We start from the raw sequence: 17,249 nt of genomic DNA, 5'->3' as shown, positions 1-17,249 counted from the left end.
AACCCATCTGGTGGAAACAAAGTAGTTAATAATAATTACTTTTCTTGGGGGAGGCACTGGCATTTGTGTTTGCTCACTGTCTGAATCTACAGATGGCGTCAAACTTTCAAAGGACTGGCCATTGCTTAAACTTTCAGGTACAAGTGATGATCCACCTAGGAGTGAAAAAAAAAGTTGTGAAACAAGATCAACCGAGAATCATGACATGCTAGCTTCTCTACAACAATGCTCATAACAAATGTCTGAATCACTAAGGCATTTCAAAACTATAATACAAATTATAATTATGATATAACTATAATACAAATCTGCATGTCAAAGGGGCCGTTCAAGTATTACGTCATTATCGATGGGGGGGGGGGGGGGTTCCGATTTGTTGACTTTTGATGACAGGGGGGGGGGGTTGGATAATGCTTATGTCATCAACCAACCTTTATGAAAATATGAAATATTTTTAATGGCATATTACTCGGCGCACCAAAAACAAGAAAAACTTTCGATAGTTTGTGGGCACTTGAAGTAACATTCCCCCTATTGTTAAGTGCCCTACATAAAGCCACTTTAGTGATCACTAAATTTTTCGCGGATCCAAGTGATCTGGAAATGTGTCCGGGCCGCTTAAGTGCTATGGAACTGTGCCACGCGCATCACTTAAATAATCTGAGAACGTGCAGCGGGTAATTTGAGTGATGTAGAACCGCACTGGGGGGGAGCCACTTAAGTGCTTTAAAACTACGTCACATTCACTCAAGGGATCTCTAAATGTATCACGGATCGGTTAAGTGTTCTGGAACCGTGTCCCGGGTCATTTAAGTAATCTGAAAATGTGCCGCATAAATGTTCTGGAATTGTACCACGGGACACTTAAGCTATCCGTAAATGTGCAGCTTAGTTCATTTTTATAAAATTAGGTTGGAAGAGGGCAGGTCGTATCAGATAACCCCCAGGGCCATATTTGGTCCGCGGGCCAAGGACCTTTATGTGATTTATCATTATATGGCTTATAGAGGGTGGGTCACAATGAATTTATTAAAGATAAATTTTTTGAGTTCATTGCCTTCAAATAACATTGAAATTAACAGAAACTTATTATAATATCATTTAAAGGTATTTTCTTCCGAAATTTCAATTTAAAAAAAGTATTTTTTTTGCATTATAAAAATAAATTTTTGATCGTGGTAGGGGGGCACAAACCCCCCATGCACCCCCTCCCCCCGTGTACGTCTCTTATCCCACCAATATGCGTTAGGATTCAGAGGGGCAGTACTGATGACGAAATTTTGATGACAAGGGGGAGGGGAAGGGGCTAAAAATTTGCTTATGTAATATTGAACGGCCCCAAAGGTAAAGGCCATCACTGTCTATTTTTGTTGATATTGGAATAACACTATTTACTTTATAAAACAAGCGAGCTGTATAGAACGATATATATAAAAAAAAATCCCTCTAAACTGCTCTCCTATCGAATTCCCTTTGTGGGGCATGGTGTCCTTCACCTCTAGGAAAAAAAGGAAAAATGCTTGTCATTGGTTAACCATTAATGAGGAAAAGATGATCTAGAAAAAAGCGAAACAATATCTGATGTAGGATATGTCAGAATAGGAAAAACTTGATGCTGTTTATGATATTCCTCTGGTAAAAGACATGCCGACTCATATGAGATCATACGAAAAATTTAAATTAAATTTTTCGAAATCATCTGTACTTAATGAATTTTCAATTTATAATAGTTTAAATTGCTAATGAAAACTACAATTAATTTATGTACATAATCCTTAGCTTTAATAATTTTTATCTATAAATATGAAATTTATTTTCTGTGTGTGTATGTTCTCTACACAAATCTATAATTTTAGACCCCATCGAAACAGGACTCTGATTTGAATGATAAGCTAATTTAAAAGTTTGTTAGAGCAGGGAAAATACCTGAAATGGGCAAAAACTGTCAGGCAACAATAGCTTGTGGGTCTCAACATTGACTTTTGGAATGTTTATTTTGGTTATCATGGTTCCCTAACAATGTGTCACAGATATGTTTATTCCTTTACAGTGGTTTGTCACTTAAATATTCTTGCAGTATATTAAAAAAAACTCGGGGAGCGCCGGGTATTATAGCTAGTTTAAACATAAATTTGCTGTACTAATTTGATCTGAAAGTTGGTTGTTTTAATTTTTGAATAAAATAATTTGAATCGAGTGTCATAGTATAAAGATGCTCCCAGGTTCAAACCCACCATCGTCATAATGGTGGTCAGCTGAAGTTGGGGTTTTCTGTGGTTCTCAACTGCGATGTGCAAATAAGAGAGAGAGAGAGCCGATCTTCCTGTTAAAAAGTCTCGCCACAGAGAGCAACAAGCCTACAACAATACAATTATTCAATCATTACACTTCATTAATAGTTAAAAGACTTGGTGGCAGATGGCAGCAATACACATAAAGAAACTTCACCTCAGGTTCACTCAGGGCCCCCCCCCCCCCCAGGCTTTTGAAAATACACTACAAATGGTATATATATATATATATGTGTACCTTTAGTACATGCTCTTTGCCTTGCCCCCCCCCCCCGGAAAAAGTTGAAATGATGGCCCTGGGTTTACTACATGCACACACACATTCTAACTTGTACCAATTCATTAGAAGTTCCGCAAAGGAATATGGAATATGGTGTATGTATGGTTTAGTAGTAGTAAAAAAATCCTGCTCATCTTCTCAAATGCTTTCTTCCTGTCACTATTCTGTAGTTTATCTTTCAAAAAAATTATGTTAACTTCAGTCTAATTGGAGACAATAGTAACATTCTTTTTTATACTTCATACTTTTCACATAACTTATACAGTTTTCTTGTACTACCACAGAAGAGATGGTACCGAGGACAAGGTACGAGAACAGATTCAATGTGCCGTGTTTTTCTATTTGTTAGATAACCGAAATAAACTTCTTGACAAAGCCATAAGAGTAATGCATATTTATCTTACCAGCAGGAGTAGGAGGCGGTGGACATTTTGGTCTTTGCAATGACCCAGTTCCTTGACCAGGGGACTTTTCTGTACTGTAAAGGAGGGACAAAGAGAGAACAAATAGCATAAAATCTCTGAGTATTTAAATTGTTTAAAACTGGTTTACATAATTTTGTCAAAAGAAATAAGAACTATAGTTTTTCTAAAAAAAATTTAATAAATAAAAAACTGAAAAACCTTAAACAGTCGTATTACAATCCAATTTTTGAATAAAATTTACAGTAAAATATTTTTTTAAATTATTTTTTATTTGTATTGAACACCATTAACATGCAAGTAAAATCGAAAAAGGTAAACTAAAATCGAACCCGAGTTGTCTCAACTTGAGAGTTGAGTTGACTAGAACGAGTTGAGTTGCCCGTTCTCCCTCACACGGCGCTACTAAAAAAATATTCAAAGCCCGGGAAATTGAGTAAAAACAGCACAGTCTATAGTTCCCCTTCTTATTTTCCAGTACCATCTTGTTAATAATAAAATATCATTCAAATATCATCCTTTAAAAAATGTGTCACGCAATACATGTTCTCACTTGATGGTATAGAAAATTTGTTTTGATGTTTTTCCATTGCTCATGTAATTCTTAAATAATGTAACAGTTTAATTTAATTACATACTGCATCTAGTTGTTTTTGCTTTGATTCCAACATCCAAAAAAAAATATATTTTTAGATGCAGCATGTAGAACTGTTTTTAAATTGCACTCCTCTGTATTGTCATGAATTTTTATTTTAATTTGAATGATTTGAATTTTTTAGTTGAATATTCTGTTTCCCATACTAATTTTTACTAGCATTTACCAGAATGGGTAATTTTTTTTGATTGACTCCTTGGTAAATTTTTCTCATATCTTTATTATTTTTTTATACTTCTATATAGAACAATAAATTTGATTTGAACTTCCATTAATCCAGTGATTTTAGTAATCTGAAACGCCCTGGTCTGATATGGGCTGGATTAGCAAGAGAGTTTATTGTAGTTTTTAAATTTTGATTTATAAAAAAGTTACCTTCTTAAGGTTGGAAGCACCGCTGTTTTTGGTAGCACCATTTTTGCACCAGCTGTAAGAAAATGAAATCAATAAATCAAATGAATTTTATGTTACAGCTTCAACCTTCAACAATGAGGAAGAAATAAGGAAATTTACATAGCATCATTTTTGATATTCCTCTATTGGGAGAACAGTTCCAGATGCTACTAAAATGATCACCGTACATATTTTATTTATAGAGAATATTTCATAAGTAAAAAAAATATTATTCAATGTAAAAAATTAATTTTATCTCAAAAGATACAGATTGAATATAATACACAATAATACAATTTAAATATTCAGTAAAAATGATACAGCATTATGTGTAAGGGAAACTTCAAAATAGATGATAAATGAAAAAAATTTATCTAGATCAGGCACGCCAGCAGGAAGATAAAAGAACTATTTATGCACAGCAGTCATGACCTATCTCCGTTCCAAGATATCCATCTCGTCTCCCCAAAATATATTAGGATCAGATTCTGAACTGCACCTGACAAGTGTGGATTAATAGGTTAATAAAGGGAAGAAGAATTTTTTTTAACTGAGATGGATTTTTTTGGGCAGAGACAGGCTGTGACTGTCATGTGAGAATAAATCTTTAATAATGAAAATTGGTTTCAACAGAACTTTTTTCTTATGGCCTTTCCACAAGAAATAAAAAATTCAACTTAAGTATTACAGTGATACCTCAGCCAACGAAGACAATTTGTTCCAGATTGCATTCGTTAGCCAAAAACCTGATTTCTCATAGGTATTCATGGAAAATTGTTTATGTAAGATATACAGAAAACTGGATGTTGTGTGAAGATGCTGATTTTTTTTGGAAAGATGATTTTATTGCTTGGAAAAAAAAATTAATCTCTGCCTATACCAGGACTCAAACTTGGGCCTTTCATATGCTGGATGAGTGCTTTAACCACTAAGCTACAGAGGAGATAGAAAATTTCTTCCTTGGAGTGTATATATGCTGAATGGGACCCATGCAATGGACAGTCTGGCATGATCAGCTAATAGCTCGTAGAAGACAAAGGCCACCAGATGGCCATATACATATGTTTAATTTGTTCCATGAACAGACCAAAATTTGAAGATATATAGGTTTCATAAAACACTAAGTACTGCTGGAAAAAATAGAAACTGACCAAAGGCTTAGATAAAAAACTTCAGAACTGGATAAAGGAGAATTTAAAGGGAGATGAAAAACTGAAATTGTCTTTATTTTGCACTAAGTACGCTGCACAGTTGTGTTGAACATACAAAAAAAAAATGGGAGATGCTTTATGAGATATAGTCAACTCATTCCTCTCTTACACACATGCAGATGAAAAAAATAAGTTCCCAGAATGTCCAGATTTATCAGTTTGTATTAAGTTGTATTAAGAGTCTTACCGTATCCACTGAAACTATTTAAGGCTAAGGATCTTTTTTTCCCCTGTTTTTAATTCATTTTCTGTTATCTTAATCATTTATTTTGCATGAAATGGTTCAAAATCTTTCTGAAACAGAAAGAAAGGTGCATCTGAAAAGTGATTCAGAGTTAGAAATAAATAAATCTATCTCTAATTGACAGTAACTCATTGGATTCATTTTGATTGGCATGAAAAGTTAGTTCAAGACGCCACTGTTTTATATGTAAGTGCATGCATCTATATCAACTGAAACGTTTGTTATTTGAATCTGCATTTATTAGCCAAGGAAGATGTCAAAAAACAGCAGGAAAACGTTGAAAAAAATCTTTGTAAGCTGAAGTGTTTGTTAGCAGAGGTATCACTGTATATGGGGAAAAAAATGAGCAGATAGTATCAAGTTATTGCTAATTATACTCCAGAGTGCTTCAGATAAGTATTGAAAAAAAAAAAGACATTTGTTTTGAGACTCAAATGTCGGGATTACACTATGAATGTTTTAGAAAAGTTCTTTTGTAAAATATGAAAAATGCAACCAATAAGCATATTGGTTACATTCGAGTGAATGTAACCAATAGGCATATTAGTTGTTTTTTTCCAAATTTTGTAAAAGACCTTTTCTAAAACTTTTATAGTGTAATATCTTGACCTTACAAAAATTTCAATTTTCCCCCCCCCAGAATAACTGTTATTCAAAGATATTGTACAATGAATAATTAAAAACATTTATGAAGCAACATAATGTCAGTTTTACCTGATCTTAGCTTTACTAGAGAAAGAATGTAGCGATTGAAGAAATCATTTCAAGCTAATAACAGTTGTACATAGTATAGGTACATTAAATCATGGTTTTAAATCCAAAAAATATTTTGCTAATGACAAAAACTTTGCATGCAATAATGCGGTTTAAAATGTATTCATCCAAATAAAATGAACTCCTCACTTAGACATGGGAGGGGGAAAAATAAAACATGCACAGAATAGCTTTTTTTAAAGGAAATTATCAGTGAACATTAGAATCTCTCTGAAACTACCATAATGTCCAAAGTTTCCACTTATGACCACACTTTTGTGTCTTCCCTGTAGTGTAAATCCCTGAGATTAAAATCGTAATAATCAGATAGGGTCTTTAAAACCTTCTTGCATAACACTCCACTATTTCATAACAGAATTGGCAACATGCAGCAGAAATAGAGAGAAGACAGCAAGGAGAAAAAAGGAACAGTAACAAGTATAATTTCTATTGGAAAGCTTGAAATATGTCAAATATTATCTCAAGTGGTTATGCATATAAGTTGGTTTTGTAAAGCATAAGGAGGAACTATGAACATTAGATAGTTTCATTTTGAAATAAAATAAAAAAAAAGAGCTGCAGAATTCTATCATTTGTATAAAAACTGCAATACAAGTTTCACATTTCACTCGACAGATGGCAACATTGCTATCAGATGCTATAACTCTGTTCATTGTAATAGACTAAAAATACTATCAAAATCAAGCAATAAAGCTTAACACACAATAGCTATTGATAAAAGCTAAAAAAATAAATTTATAATAATTTCTTACACTTTAAAAAATATAAAATATAGTTACTCATTTTTTACATTACATTTTTCCATGATAAAATTCTAAAATGAATTTTACTGTACCATTCAACTTGATACCTCAATGTACCAAAACTAATAAAGACAACACAAGTGATTTAAAAAATTTTTTAAAATCAAAAATTTGATAAATAACTTTCATAAAAATCATTTACCAATTTATTTTTGGACAATTTTTGATAAATAATTTTTACACTCCCTCCCCTCCCAGGACAACATAATCATAGAAATTCATATAAGAAACATTCACTCAAAAATTTAATTTTTTAAAATTTTAATTGAAAGTTCATCAAATACAGCACCTCATTAGCACAGAACCTAGAAGGCTCATGCCACACCGCACCCAAAGCAACTTTCAGAGGTCGCAGAGTCCCTTAATAATCCATGAATATTCAATGTAATGCCAACCAGCATACACCCTTGTGGGTCGTATATACAGACGTCTAGCAATTCTAGACCCCCCATTCTCTTCCTGTTTGTAACACACAGCACAGCACTGTTTTGATGGAAAACAGGTTTTTGAGTGTTTGGACATTGAGCAGAGTGGCAAATTTAGATGCGGCTTTATGGCCTTCCACACACAGACAAGACAGATTGGCTCAGAGTTTGTCTGAGTCTCATTCCAGTCCTGGCAGAGACAAGATGGCTTTTCTTTCCAAGTTCACCTTAGCATAATATCCAGAATAATTGTTTCCTTGAACTCCGATTTAAATTCAAATCTAATTATAATTACAATTAAATTAGAATAAAAGCATATTAATACTTGAAAATAATTGTACAAAATCAATCAATAAAGATTTATTTCTGAAAACATTGAAGATATAAATTCCCTAGTACTGGTGCTCTTGTATGTTTACTTTCACAAAATCCAAATGATATCTCTGAGCTAGTGTTACAAGCATAATTGTAGAATGGTGTAGCATATAGTGCTAAGCTCGTCATTAGATTTATAGGCCAGACAACTTAATTTTGATAAATGCATAACTTTTTTAGCACATCATTAAAAAAAGTAATATTTTGAGTACTAGAGATTATTGTTGCCATTTGTCTGTTGAAAATTGAATCTTGATAAAAAAAATACAATGGTACTAGGCAAAAAAAAAAAAAATATATATTAATGAGCAGATTTAAGTCATATAGAATGCTTTGTAATAGAACAAATATAATTGAAAAGTTCAGCAGATGCAATGTGATATATATAAAATAAAGCCACAGCCACAAAGCAGTTTGTACCAAGAGGAAAAAAGAAAATATTTGAGAAAAACAAAACATTATTGAAAGATAGGTCAGCAGAGAAAGTGCAATATATATTTATTTATTTATTAACTTCCTACCCAGGTTGACCCCAGATGAGTGAAACTTTAAACTACTGTTGTTCACTTGGAAGTCTATGATGGAAGACGAGGAGTTACAAGAACTGCTGTTGATGCTGTTCGACGAGGGATTCCCGCATGACACGAGATCAGTGGAATGATTTCTTCTATGTATGATTCCAGAAGGGGATTGGGACAGGCCAGGGTCTGAAGGTGTTCGGGAATGATTAGGCGTCACTGGGCTGTCACTGTTACTGGTTATTTGTGTGGGCGGAGGGGGTGCTGCTCGCTTCTTCATGCTGCCTTGAGAATGCAAACCAGGGACTGTGAGGGAAAATTAAGTTCAACAACAATGAGATTAGCTTTGATAAAATTTCCACAGCTGACTCATGAGAGGGAGAATAGAAAATATTTTACAAAATCCAAAAAAGGAAAAAAAAATTACAAAAGTATTTTCCACTAAAAACACAAAAATTTCTACAGTGTAACTCTGAAAAAAGCTGTCACACTTGGAAAAATTGCCAGCAACATCTTTGTAATTTATGTTTCATAGTTTTTTCAGACATTGATTGAAAAATACAACCACCTCTGTGATACTATAATAAATTAAAAAATTGATACAAATTTATTAAAAATATAGTTGTTTTTGAAAACTGAAGTAATTTAGCATGAACAGGACCAATTTTTTAAGCTGTAAAAATAATATTCTTGAGAATTTTTTTACAATGAAAAATTACTGAAATTTCTAAGTGAACAGACATGTATAGGTACAATTTCCAACATTTACTCCATTTACTCCTAATGCCACTACTGTCGAAAATACAGCATATTTCTAACCTTTGATTTGGGGGGGGGGGGGGTTGTGACTCATCCAAGTATTACAAAAATATTCTTAGAACACATTTCCAAGTGTGAATGATAGCTCTTTCATCAAAAAACTTTGTATTATTACAAAAAATGTTTCAGGAGGAAAAAAATAAACTATCAAAAGTTCAAAAAAGTATCAGTTATGGGATAAAAAATCCACAAAATAGTTGCTAATAATGGCTAAGGTGAAATTATATTGATGGTATTTTTGCAGATGGTTTCCAAACCTATGTATACATCTCATATACAGCTCTAAAGTATACTATGAAAGGAAAATTTGATGCACATCATTTAAAAATAAAAGCATTGAATAGCTAAGCAAGCTTTGAAATTTCAAATCATGCATTAGAAATTAGTAAAAATCTGTTTAAAAAAGAAGGTAAGAACACACAGAATAATCTAATATCGAGCTGCACACCAAGAGTACATGCGCTACTTTATGATTGAACCTATAGGTGAAATATGCTCTTAGCTTCCCTGGCACCTTATTTAATGATCATTCACAAATGATTATCTGAATTTTAAAAAAATGTGTAATGGACTACGAGTTGTGTATCAGAATTTAAAGCTTCATCAATTGTGAATGCATAAAACCACTTTTTACGCTAGAATGAAAATCACTTGAAGCTCCTCCTATAATCCTCAAACAACACTAAACATTTTTAAATCATCATTTTGGTGGAAAATCAATAACCACAAAGTTCAATTATAATTTGTTGTTGAAGATACCATCTAAGTATTGCAGATGTCATAGGAAACTAATTTATATGAATAAAAAATTTCAGAAGGGAGAATGATTACTCTTATCATTGCTAAAACTTATTTTTCGGAACCCTTTCTCTCAGTAAAATAAAAGTCATGAACAGTAAAGTTTCTCTAAGATGAGTCACCCTCTATTTCATAAAAAACCAGCACACCTTAATAGAGATCATTTAATGTGACAGAGAAATACCTTGCCAGAAAAATTTATCTCATTGGGAGGTGGTCTTTCAAGATGGGTTACATTACCACAGCATTTTTATTTTTTTTTTAAATTTTTCATTTGATCTAAGTTAAACGAACTTAAAATTCAACTTGATGACTTGGGGGCTGGACAAATCACAAAAAAATCTAGCCGCCAAAATAAAATTTCAGGTGCTAAAAAAAATGTTTAGCCGAAGGTGGTCCAAAATTATGCTTCTTTTGACTTTTTCAAAGAGCATAGTGACCCTCTTTCATGTTGGCAGATACGCTGCTATAAATTCACTTTGTACTGCTCTCAGCCTGCAATTTAGTAACTGCACAAAGAAAATTTTAGGGGTGCCATCACCAATTTTTTAGTTGCCATGGCGACCTAGCACCTAGAATTTATCCAGCCTTAGACTTACAATAAAGCTTTTAGCATACATCTTGTGTAATGATAATTGCATACATTTAATAGCAATTAGTGCTATTAAATTTTACTTGCTAATAAATTTTACTGAATTTAATTTTTTTTGCAAAATAAAACCACCAAACAAAAATATAGAGAAAAACCTAAAAATTTAATGTCATCAAGATAACAAAAAATTTGTAAAAAATTATAAACCCAGAGAGAATACTTAATTCTTGAATTAAACAAACTGATATTATCAACAGAGAAGTTGGAAAAATCTTACTGAGTGGTTTCTTGTTCTGAGGTGGAGGAGGAGGAGGCATTGTGCGTGGCATTGTATGAGGACTTTGCTTCACACCTTCGCTTATTGAGCTTGACCTACTAGTGGGTGATTCATTGCCCACTACACTGGAAGGTCGAGAACGGATGTGATGCTCTGGTGTGGTCTGACCTCCCTGTTTCAGGAAAAACACATCTATGGTGAACATTATAATAAATGGTTAACACAATTAAAATGCCTTTTTAAAATAAATACATTTTTTTGCTTTAATGAAAAGCATTGAAAATACTTTTCAGCGATAAATTTGACAGCTTCCACACACACATACACAACACAAGAGAACTTATCTCTTCCTTGTGTGATGTAAGAATCAGAATGTAATGATGTAAGAGTAAGAATGAGTGTTACTGATATATATGTTAGTGCCCATGTCTTAAGTCTAGACACTTTGTGAATTTGTGAAGCAGCCAGAGCTTGAAGGCTGAGTAAACAGTGAATTGTCCTGCAAACTTTGAAAAGGGTCCAGACTTCAGACTTGAACTGCAATACATACATACATCCATTGAAGTTCTGCTTACCTTTTCATCTCCATCCTCATCACTGAAGTCTGTAGATCCATCTTCTTGAGACAAACCCCAATCAATATTTACATTTTCAAACAGTGTCTTTTTGTTGTGTATAGCATGCTCAAGCTTATAGAAAAAGAGTAGAAATAATTATATACCAAACAATGTTCGTTCAGCAAAAAAAAATAAAAAAAATAAAAAAATAAATTAGTAGTTCAAAAAAAAACTAACAGGTGGAATAAATTATGTTAAACAAAGTCTTGATAAAGAATTTTCTTTTTTCATAACTGAATATAAATATCCCTTAAAAATCATATTTATTTGTAGATTTGAGCATATCAAACTCTGTACTGATTTAATGGATTGGTAACAAGATTAGCGAAGTCTGAGCAATGCTGAATATGTTACCTCCTTCAAACTTTGGTTGTCCTATGTTAAGGTAGACTTGACATAGGACTGAGTCAGGAAACAATGATACTTCGTTGTTACAATGCGCCCCTGTGAATTTGGCTTCACTGCAAAACTCATAAGCTATACAAAAATGCAAAGGGACAAACATACAGGAGCCTCAAACTAGCAGACCAGATAGCGAAAGAGGCATTGAAGGACCGGACACACCCCGCTTTCCATCTCAAGGAGATATCGAAGCGTTAGCCAAAGAGGCAGCAAACCTGAAGCTATCTGGACCTGAACTTTTCTATCCCGTTTCAATGTCATCCATAAAAGATGTCAGATAATGGATAGAAAGTAAACATTATCAGAAATGGAACTCGAGGCAGGACTGCAGACCGGCCAAGCTGGGCTTGGGAACCTAACCGAATATTGCCAAAAAACTTATTTCACTGAACTGAAAACAGATTCGACAGGTTATACAGATCATCACTGGTCATGCTAACCTAGCGAAACACCTACACAACTGTGGCTATGCAGACTCACCCATTTGTTCTGTATGTGGAGAAGATGAAACTTCACTTCACTATGTGGGACGATGCCCCGCTTTCTCTATCCTGAGAAGGAACTAATTTGGTGATCATCAGATGATACTAAGTGAAGTAGTAGTGATGCAGCCAGAGCATTTACAACTTGACAAATTTTCAATTATACTAAACACTTAAATTCATAGTGTGTATCGATTCTCTGCTCTAACTTGAACTCTGTGTTAATTTCCTATATAACTTTATGTTGAGTTCTTGACCATATCCCTAGGAGACCTTCTCTGCTCCTTTTCTTAAAAAGGGTATTGTAGACAGGAGTAGCCTCTTCATTTATTTAGATATGGCCTTTATCGGTTGCAGTTATACTATAATATCCAATGTACAGGGGTTCAGTAAAATGGTAACAGTTACCATACGATCCCCAACACTGTTAACTCTGGGAAATCTCCACAGTATGCTGTTACTTCACACCTACAATTCATGTTATACTACTTGGTGTCAGAGCAATGGGCAAAGTTTCCTAAACTCTTCCCACTTGGGACACCACAGTATGAATGAACATCTAGGAGCCTTAATTATCGTGGGGGAGGCGTTATAAAGTATGAACTGTACCAACATAGTGCCAAAAAAACCTTTTGGATCGCAAAGGGTTAAAGCGTAGAAATTTTCTAAAGTAGTTTTGCAAGTTCTAGAAGAAAACCTATGATTCAAGGATTATAATGATAATATCATAGTTTACAGCAGAGTGTTCCCTGTCTAGCACAATTGAAAATCTCATAGCTGTGAAACAAATTTTATTCATAGGAATTACCACTATAACTGTCAAAAATATTCTCATTTAAACATTTAATAATTTACAAGCAGTATTAAAATATAGAAGAAAAAAAACCAGATTGATAGGAAAAAAGGTTAATAATAAACGAGAAAATCAATAAATGACTTACAAGTTCTATACAAGTATGGTAACCTTTTTCTTTGGCAATGTCAAGAGGAGTTTTTCCTTCCCGATTTTCAATCTGGGGATTAGCACCACTTCTCAGCAAGAGTTTCATGCATTCTGACTGGTTACTCAGAGCACAAATGTGAAGAGCAGTGCTGCCATCTTTGGTTTGCTTATCAAGGCTCGAACTAAGCATAGAAAAGGGGAAAAAAACATTATTTTTATACATTATAAACTACACTATAAAATGTAATTCCACATAGGACAGTTTAGTTCTGAAATTTAAAAAAAAACCTGTAAATTATTATGTACAGAAAAAAATCTAGTGGGATCTTAGCAACTTTTTGCCTTACAGTCGTCAAGCAATTTACAGCATTTTTCATTATAATAATTTTACATTGAAAATTCAAGTTCACTGAAAGCATAACATACTGGATATTGATTCATTAGATTTAACAGATCTAGTTATTCAAAATACATATACTTTACCTGTTTTGTACAAGGAAATCTACAATGTGCAAAGATGAACCATCTTCTTGAGCAACTGCTAAGTGTAAGCAAGTCTCATTCTTCTCCTAAAATGAAACACAATTTGATTTTTCTCATAAAACCAAAGCATGCAGTGTAATTAGAAAAGACAATGTGATACATCCAAGGAACTAAGAAAGCTGCTAAAATTATTAGAAATCAAAAAGTACAAAAGAAATGTTTTTAATGGTTTTAAAAATTTTATTGCACTGGCTGCTAGCATCAGTATTCTGTGCTAAACAATACAAAAAATATTTATGAGCTTGTTCCCAAATCAAACTAAAATACGCTTGTTTATAACTCATTTTTATTTAATCTTTGAGATAAAAATGATTCAATGAGTTCGGATGATTTTATAAAATATATTTTTATCCTAAACAGCATACCAATTTATTTTGATACTTTTCTCTTATCTGATGGCATTTTTGATTTTAATAATAAAAAGAAACTTACACTACTTGGCAATATACATGTCAAATCGACACCTTCTACAAAGGCCTGAAGAAGCTGGTGCAGATTTCTACCAGTGACTGCTTGTTCCAAGTCATTTTTAAGGTAATTTTCATCGGAGCAAGTCCTTATGGCAAATTTCTTATCAACATATTTGGCTCTTATAAACTCATACCTCTCGTCCCTGTATGTCAAATAATATAAATATGTAAATAAACTGATTGCAATGTTTGAGTTTCACCCACAAAAATGTAACACACAAATTTAAATATTAACTCATTAGAGTTCCTGGACATTGATGTAATAATGGAGCGTGACTATTTTTCATACCTGAGTTATTTTATCACAGGATAACATGAATATGTGATTTTTTTAAAGGATTGAATAGATAAGAAAATATAAAAAATATGGCATTTGTACAACTTTGGGAACACCACTGCAAAACATTTACTTTCCTTTACATTTTTATTATGGACAAGTGAAACAAAACATATGGTTACATCATCAAAAGAAATATTTTGGAAACTTACTTTTCATAAAATTCAGAAAAACAATCTATATATGAAGTGCAACATTACATTTTTCATAGTAACCTGTTGTTCGATGGTCTCCCCTTTCTCACTTCGGGAGTAACTGCGGTTTTGTCGTCTCATTTGTGACTTATACAGATTACTTCATAAATGTTCGAGCTACTTCTAACTTGAATCTGACATAATAGGAACTGCTTATTAATCTGTTAAATTTCCATGAAGTTTACAATCGTGATGACAATTCCTCCTTGGCTGTTTCAATGAGAACTGATCACCACAGCAGCATACAGTAGAGTGAACCAGTCATATATAGCATGCAGAAAAATGTTGCTTCTTGTCATAACATGCAGTGCGTTGACTTGTAGGAGGTGTTCCCAAAATTGTGCTTGCGCAACATTATGTACAGAGATAGAGAAAAAATACAAAAATAACAAACAAAATAATTGTTTCGCGTTTACTTAGTCAATGAGAAACCACTCTCCAATAAAATGATTATATAGAAAAAAGTTTTTACAAATTTTTTCAGTTGACGAAAATTGAGCTATAAAACAGGTTCAGCCATTGTTTTGAATAATCTAACAATTCAACAAAGCATTAATATAAATTACAAAAAAAAAAAAAAATATTAGCACACTTCCAAGACTAAAATATTTCCAAAAATTTGGCAATGCTCAACTTTAATAAAATTTAAGGTGACAAAAATTTTTAAAAAAATGTTAAGTCTAAGCATCTTTTAGGACTTGATGGGTTAAGAAGCTTTTACTTACATTGAGCTGGTAGAAGTTGGTTTACGTGAATGACTTAAAGTTGCTTCAAGAATGTCATTAAAGCCTGTATTACTCATGACTCTTGCAAGCTAAGAATGTGAAATACATATCGTAATTTGATGGTCATGTACATGTATTCACATATATTCACAATTAGCATGTATATAAATTACCTTTACCAAAGTAAAATAATTGAAGTGATATTATTGAATTCAAGTAATATATTAATTGAAATTGATATTTTCTGATACTTTTACTTACCAACAGCTGAGAGGTACCAATGTTGTCTAAGGTTAAAGATTGAATACGAGAAATGTGAACACCTAAATCTCTGTGAATTCCTGAACATTCTATACACATAAGAATACCAAAGTTAGTTGATAACCATGTTGGGTCTGCAAATACAAAAAAATTTCATTAATTTTTTCTTGTGTATGTAGCAAATAATATCTGCACATATATAACTCAAACATACAAGATCATTGAATTTCATGAAACTGCCTTAATTTTCAATCATTCCTACATCTTAACTATTTACTCTGAAAGAGATAAAAGATAAATATACTGAAATAAGTAAAGTAAAAATAAAATATAAATAAATAAATATATTCAGTATATACAGGATAATATATTCATCAATACAGGATCAATATAATATATATTTTTCTTTATATCAACAGAAAGAGGGAGAGGGAAATCAAAGCAAAACTATTTATTAATATCATTATCCAAAACAATCAATTTTTTTAAGAATCTCACCAAAAAAAAAAAAAAAAGACATGGAAAGAATGACATGTATTTTGTGAGGTGATGCTACTGTGAAATTTGAACAAAATTCTGAATACCTTTGGAGCTATTGCAGTCACAACAGCGATCATTGCCAGGTAGCCTATGTATCTGTCTGATGATACTTTGTTGCAGCTCTAGCAAGCTCTGATTAACTTTGGATGGCCCTGTTTGTCCAGAATCATCAAATGCCTTCCTAAGAGCACCTTCTTTACAGTTAACTAGCACCGACATCCACCTATATAAGAATTGTTAAAAAAAAACCACAATAAGTACGATAAACTCAAAATGAATTATTAAGCTAAAAAACATTATGTAATAGCACTATGGATGGCTATTCTGCGTTTGAATCAGTGAAACTGGCCTTGACATACTTTGAATGTCTCCGTTTGCATTTTGGTGTTTCCTCCTGCAGTTTTCAAAAATTAGATTAATCTTGCCACAGATAATTGCCACAGTTGTTTATTTCTCTTGATCAATCCCTCTCTAATTTGGGTGATAAGAAAGCTCACCAAATTCTTTATTGATTGTAATTTTTTTTCACCAGAAATACTTATTTTTTCAGCAGACACCCTAGCATCCATAATCTTTATACCCAGTTGACAATAAGCTGTCACAGACCTATGAATGTCAAATATTCTTGCACAATATCGCGTTTGTAATTATTCTACTTTTTTGGTACATTATCTCATTTTCTCCTTGTCTATGCTCAAGCAAAGTGGAATTATTTTCAATATTACCTCTATGTTGATTTCTGTATCGGATGTATTCTTGAGTTGGGCAAAAAAAAAAATTAAACACTGTAGGATTTATACATTTTAAATTTCTCAAAAATGTAGAATTGAAAAGGCGCATGGACAATATAAATGAACT

General features: G+C 32.7%; 1 protein-coding gene across 2 annotated transcripts in view; it reads right to left on the bottom strand.

Moving 5' to 3' along the window:
- Positions 1-17,249, bottom strand: part of Asap (ArfGAP domain of ASAP) — a 49,711-nt gene that overhangs the window by 14,635 nt on the left and 17,827 nt on the right. Inside the window, exons 15-26 of one of the 2 annotated variants that reach the window (XM_089233945.1) lie at positions 16,436-16,614; positions 15,852-15,985; positions 15,591-15,679; positions 14,297-14,477; positions 13,805-13,890; positions 13,320-13,503; positions 11,453-11,566; positions 10,878-11,049; positions 8,395-8,697; positions 4,024-4,075; positions 2,976-3,049; positions 40-155 (exon numbers count right to left, since the gene is read on the bottom strand). In XM_089233945.1, the coding sequence (XP_089090071.1) occupies positions 40-155; positions 2,976-3,049; positions 4,024-4,075; positions 8,395-8,697; positions 10,878-11,049; positions 11,453-11,566; positions 13,320-13,503; positions 13,805-13,890; positions 14,297-14,477; positions 15,591-15,679; positions 15,852-15,985; positions 16,436-16,614 (1,684 nt within the window). The remainder of the gene's footprint in view (positions 1-39; positions 156-2,975; positions 3,050-4,023; positions 4,076-8,394; positions 8,698-10,877; positions 11,050-11,452; positions 11,567-13,319; positions 13,504-13,804; positions 13,891-14,296; positions 14,478-15,590; positions 15,680-15,851; positions 15,986-16,435; positions 16,615-17,249) is intronic. The other variant, XM_089233952.1, reaches the window with a different exon arrangement.

Source organism: Pholcus phalangioides, unplaced genomic scaffold (assembly GCF_987345545.1).
Source record: "Pholcus phalangioides strain wild (caught in Gottingen) unplaced genomic scaffold, Ppha-v1.0 ptg000001l_1, whole genome shotgun sequence".
Lineage (NCBI taxonomy): Eukaryota > Metazoa > Arthropoda > Arachnida > Araneae > Pholcidae > Pholcus > Pholcus phalangioides.
The sequence above is the reverse complement of the archived record's forward strand: the minus strand, read 5'-3'. Positions and strand labels throughout refer to the sequence as shown.